At 39.8% G+C, this 6,127-nt stretch overlaps 1 protein-coding gene across 1 annotated transcript; it reads left to right on the top strand.

Annotated features, from left to right (window-relative positions):
* The first annotated feature begins 1,263 nt into the window (after positions 1–1,263).
* LOC123540144 (uncharacterized) lies at positions 1,264–1,776 on the top strand. The gene is made up of 2 exons (XM_053519630.1): positions 1,264–1,579; positions 1,712–1,776. Exons 1-2 carry the CDS (start codon positions 1,291–1,293, stop codon positions 1,762–1,764), a joined length of 342 nt encoding a protein of 113 aa, XP_053375605.1. The 5' UTR covers positions 1,264–1,290; the 3' UTR covers positions 1,765–1,776.
* The last annotated feature ends 4,351 nt before the right edge of the window (positions 1,777–6,127 follow it).

Raw genomic sequence — 6,127 nt, 5'->3', positions numbered from 1 at the left:
GCATCTGGTCCTTGACGAAGGGCTAGGACAAGTTGTTCGAGGTCAATTTGTTAAAATTTGTTAAAATTGTGAGTTTGGTCTAAATTTATTTAAGTGATAAAACAATAAACACAGTAATTATGTACCGTTACTTTTACTTAAGGCTAATTATCAACTAGCTTTATGTTTTTTCACAACATGTAACGAGGGGCATTAACTGTCTAACCTTGGGAAAATTACTGGCATTCACCTACAGTCTTGATCAATTTTCCAAAACGAAATCGGCTTTGCTGGTGTCTGGTCCCAGGTGTATGGCTAGGAAAGGTTAGGTGAAGTTAGGGTTAGGGCTTTGACTATTTTACAAACTTAAGTAACACCTTGTTTTACACAATATGAGGGCTATTGACTATTCAACATTGAGCAAATTACTGTGACAATCAGTCTTGTTCGTTAAAAATACAACAAGGCAAATATTCAAGTTTATGTACTTTTATTGCGGTTACGAGTGCCAATCGCTGCATAAATGTCCCCGAAACTGGTTGCATTTCTTCGTGGCCTTTCGTTGAACCGAAATGGTGGCATCGGTCTGCAATTCTGCTTTTCATCTACTTCTGTGCTAAATCTATCAACAATGCCATGATCTGCAAATGATAAGAGTAAAAGTGCATTGAAGACAATCCAGTTTGCCCTCTCACTTCTTAGAACAAAGTTTACGAATTCGTCTTTCCATGTGTCTACAGCATAATAGTCTAGTAGAACAAGTAGAATTCTAGTATCAATCCTTGACACAACAATATCAAAGTTCACCACTGGATTCGACAAGTCCACTACGAACTGTTTGTGATATTGCTCAATGTCCCCTTCTTTCAGAAATCCGTCAAGTTGCTCTCGCAGGTACTGTTCATGACATTCCCCGAGCGACAATATCTTCTCTGTCTTATTGTATATATCGTTGTGCGTTAACAGCATGTCGAGAGTTTGAGACCTCTGTCTCAGTGTTTCGATGCTGAAAACTTTCACCTTCATCTTCTGGAATTTATAAGCTGTATGATAGTTTGTAAGCGTGTTGACAGTCTGATTGCATTCGATAGAATGAATCTCGATGGTCTATTTCCCTGGTACTGTACCGAAAAAATAACTTTTTGAATCTATCTGCTTTCTGATTGGTCAGTACAAAGTAGGCGTGGTTTAAATGCGACATTCTGATTGGTCAAAACATTTTGAGCTAGATATGGCGTGCGCGGATGGTCTAAACTCTCATTCTGTATGAGAATGATGAACAGATCAGCCGCAGAATTACTGAGCACATTAATGACAAAGAGCCGTCAACAAGCAATGGAAACATTTGTGTTATACAAGCGAAGAGGCCTCATAAGAAGAGCTCAGAACTTGATCGAAAACATCGATAACGTCGTTACTTGCATCAACCTGGATCGAGGACGAGATCCTTCCTTGTTCAAGAGTAGCATGTCGGCGCTATCCAAACTGAACTTGTGGGAAAACGAGATCAGAGAGGCAACGAATGACAAAGATATGCCAGACATCATATCAGCTGCGAGGTTTCTCTTGGAAAACCAAGGCTTGCTGATGGATGAAATTGGTGAGTTGACACTTTCGAATTGAACTTGTACTTGTTTTGTTTTAGCTGATAGTGATTGACTTTTTTGAAATAACCATGTAACATTTTTAGAATGGTTTAACTGAAATTCGTGTTTTTTCTTATTTGTTTCAGACAATAGTGACAGAGTAAAGAGACAGTTGCTTCCGACAGATATTATCGCATAGATAGTGATGAAGCAGAAGAAGATGAATGATGAATGATCTACCAGATATAATTTGGTTCCAATGAGAACACCTACGTGTACTTTGAAATCAAAAAGTCCCGTAAAAGGAATCAAAGGACTGCATAGGCTGAAACCGTACTCAAGGCCTACATCAAGTGTTACAAGTGCAAGCAGCACAAGCAATACATTGTCAGAAACGGCTTGGGAAAAGAGGGAAAATGAGATGCTGGTGGCTCATCGGAGACAACTGTCTAAAGCTAAGCAAGAGGCAAGGGACGAACTGTTATTATGCATTATATGTCTGTCAGCCGAGAAAGATCACACACTAGTGCCTTGCGGACACACCTTTTGCAAAGACTGTTCACATAAGAGTAAAGCTAAGGGAAAGTGCTTCTTTTGCATGGCCAAAGTAAAATCGTGTGTAAAAATGAGACTGACAGACTAAATGACTGACAGATGCTATTCCTTCTTGTCTTATCATGATGGCAATAAAATGCTAACATATCACTTTGCTTTGTTTTTACTAATTCTGAAATTCAGGTTTAACCACTACTCCCTACACTTATCATGATACTATGCGATCTCAAACTTGAGACTTATAATTTGATCTCAGAGTAGACAATTGACCATCAGTTTGAAATACTTTCATTAACAGTATACTAGCATATAGTAAAAAGTCACTATGATTTCGCTCTTCAGAATTTAGTGAAAAGATACATTATGAAAAACCAAATGCATTTATCAGTTCATGCTGGATATTTGTATGCCTTAACAGAAGGACTTGTTTGTGCAAACTTGGCGTTACAAGCCTTTTACATGAATACCTTCAAAAATGACCATTGCTTTTGCTTTACAATTAAATCATGTCGATTAGGATATAGCTTTTCTTAATTAGGCATCTGTGCTCTTTGGCATGTAAAAATATTGTGTCCAAATTACAAGCTTGAATTGACATTTCGTTTTTCAATATTAAGCTAATCGGACATCGGCCTGAGGTATTAGCCGACGTATTCGTTCAGCATTGCAATATGACATTTAAAAAAATAAGGTACCAAATTTCTTTGACTCTGCGTTTGTCCAGACTTGTCACTGGCATGTTTCGAGACCACTGTGACATAAGAGAAACTCTTGATCACAGGGTTTCGAAAGATGGTCGCATTAAAAGAAATTTGGGATAGAGTGCCAAATGATAGAAGAAACAGAGAGAAGAAGTAGTGTTTCGAATTTTGAACGATCAGTATCTCTGCCAGACATTGTCATGCTTGTCCCCGAACACTTACCGCAACGCCCGGACGGTAAGGCTATTCTAAGGTGATATCGGGCATCTCGATAGAGAAGCGTCGCCCATCACAAAGAACGTGGTACGCACATGTTATATCTGACAGACAATCGTAGCAATGATGGGCCAAGTAATTCCCTGTACTAGCGTCATTGCCTACTGAGCACAGAGTCGGGCTTTAGCCATCATTAACGCTTGACCCACGCTGATCGTTTTAATGCCAAATAGTATGTTAAAGAGTAAAATATAGGAAGAAGTAAAAGCCAAATTCACTTTCAAATTGACAAGATCAGTATCTCCACAAGACATTGTCATGCCAGTCCCCGATACTTGCCGCAACACTCGGACGACAAGGCTATTCAAAGGTGTATTCGGACGTCTCAATAGAGAAGTGTCGCCCTTCCAATGAACGTGGCACTGGCATGTTATATCTTGCAGACAGTCATTGCAATGCCGGGCAAACTAATTCCCCGCACCGGCTTCATTGCCTACCAAGTGCGGAGTTGGGCCGAAGCCAGCATTGACAGTTTACCCGCGCTGATCTATGAAAAGTCAGTCTGAATGAGAACTTTCGGTTGCCGTTCGGTCCATTAGTGTTTTTGATTTTGATTGTTAGAAAATATAAAAGAGATTTGTGAAACACATTCAATAGCTACAATAAGTTGTGCACAACTTTAAGACTTAACAACTAACATCTAAGACATAACTATCATATCTAAACATCTTAACACTATTCTTATACTAAGGTTGCAAAGGTCCCGTCGCTCTCGTTTCAAACAACTTGTCATTGCTCCTAACATGCAAAAAAGCTGAAGGAAAAAAATGTGGTTCGTTAATTGGCTATCGCATTTTCTGGCGATCTGCAAAAGCACTGAACGATCAACAGGTGACCATGTCTACCGTCAATATCGGAAAGCAGCATCAACATGATGCAAGACTCAAACAGTAGACACTCAGACGACCTCGAGAGTAAGTATATCAACTCGAGTGTCATTTCAATCAAGAGAGAACTCCAGCTATTTTAAGCTGGAAAGATATTGGTCGGGATGACGGGGACAGGAGCTCAACCGTCTTTCCATTTTCGGTATATCGAGTCTCCTCACCCTAACCCAACTACGCCGAACACTGGACATTCTCAATTGATCGAAACCCCGGATCAAGTTCTAGCCGAACCAAGACTTGGCATCGCTATGCCAATGTGCGTTGCCAGTCTTATGACCTAACCAAGTCCTAACATATGCATTTCGAGAGCGACGCGACTTTGCCATAGTACTCACCCAGGCATTCTTCATCTGTCTTGTACTGCACATACACGAATAACACTTTCAAATCCATACTTGAACATTTTAACACAAGAAAAAATTAAAAAAAAAACTGACGCGGAAACACCTTGAAATTTTGGTGAAATCCGCCCGGCCAACTGAACAACTGAGCTTGTGCAGCCGCTTTTAAAGGCTCGCCTGCCGAAAAATAACAAACTGTGACGTCACGAACGATTTGATTGGCTGATAGCTTTGAAATTAGTTTTGTCCCACAGGACGAGTCTACACAAAAAGTAACTAGCCAATCAGCGTCGAGCATTTTTTCCTCAAGTTGCAAGTGGTCACATGACCAATTGTACAGCCGTCGAGAGCGGACGTGTTTTTGCATTGCTCTCGCTAGTTGTGACAACATGAAATGGTTTGATCTGGCAAAGATTGACATAGTCCTAGGTCCCAAAGTATGTTCACAGTACTTGAAATGGCCAATGCCAAGTTTTCCTTAAATACTTAAAAAGAACGTGTATGGACCATATTAGGAGATCTGTCTCTCCCACATTAGACAGATTCGTATAGTGTCACTGATGCTGTTTGACCAAACATGAAATCCTACATATAATGTAAAACTCTCAAGATGGGCTGTTTTGGAAAGTTTGTCCCGTACATACAAGCATACAATGCTTTGACATTTCTAATGTATCATCACGTTGTAATAGGAGGACAAAATCATATCTGACTTAGGTCGCCCTTTAGCTGCCACAAGTTCGATAGGGTAGAAAAGGGCGGTCATGTTCTCTATTGTGAAAGACTTGACGACGAATTAAATGTCTCAAGCACACAGTATTGACCAAAGGCAATGGGCATACAAGGACACAATTGCTTTGACATTCAGGAGTAGTTTCTCCTATCAGATCCTAAAGGCTGGGTTCACTGGGCTGCGGGACATCACTTTGCAAGTAATACTATAAACTATGAGCATCAAGTTTGCTAGTAATACTATAAAGCCTTGAATGTCTCTCAAAGATACAATGCTTTGACATTCCAAATGTATCATCATGTTGTAATAGGACAAAATCATACCTGACACTATCATGTATCAGCTAGACTGTTAGGCAACCAAAGAGTGTATTCGCACATCTCATTAGAGGAACGTCGTGCTTCCCTTTGGCGGGGCAAGAGCATTTAATCCCTGTCCATGAATCCTCGCAGCGTCGGGTTAAGCAATTCCCTATACCGGCTTCGCTGCCTCGCCAAATATAGAGTCGGGTCATGACAACCAGCATTAACACTTAACCCATGCCGATCAGAAATCCAAATAAAGGAGGAAAAAAATGCTCAACATCAGGTAAGGACTATGATACAATTATACCATCATGTAGGATTACGGTTGGATGTAGGATAAAATTCCAACATCATACTATTGCATCGAAAAGCATTTCAAATCTCTGATATAGCCTTATGGTCATGTTTTGACATTCCGATAGCTTGATACTAGTCTTGTAATGATTTTGCATTACAACTTACTTGATAGTTTGATAAGAGACATCTCTAGGATTTTGTAATGATTTTACATAATGTTCAAGTTATCGCATTGAGACTATACTTTGTAAGTGCTATATATTTTCAATACCAAGAGTACCAGAGATTTGACTGCAATTTCGATGCAGTAGCCTGCGGTTGGATATATGAAGGGCACAGTGGCAAAGATAAAATGAGACGTTCAAGAAAAATGATCAGTCAGAAATCAAGAATTTTGTTGTTCAAAGTGTTGAAATTTTGAAGGACCATCTATCTCAGAAGTATTGTTAAATAGTATAACACGTCTC

This window comes from Mercenaria mercenaria, chromosome 12 (assembly GCF_021730395.1).
Source record: "Mercenaria mercenaria strain notata chromosome 12, MADL_Memer_1, whole genome shotgun sequence".
NCBI lineage: Eukaryota > Metazoa > Mollusca > Bivalvia > Venerida > Veneridae > Mercenaria > Mercenaria mercenaria.
This window is presented reverse-complemented; position numbering and strand designations above follow the sequence as displayed.

Coding starts and splice junctions, on each gene's coding strand:
- LOC123540144 (XM_053519630.1), top strand. CDS start 1,291: ATGACAAAGAGCCGTCAACAAGCAATGGAAACATTTGTGTTATACAAG. Junction 1,580..1,711: donor CTTGCTGATGGATGAAATTG/GTGAGTTGACAC, acceptor TATTTGTTTCAG/ACAATAGTGACAGAGTAAAG.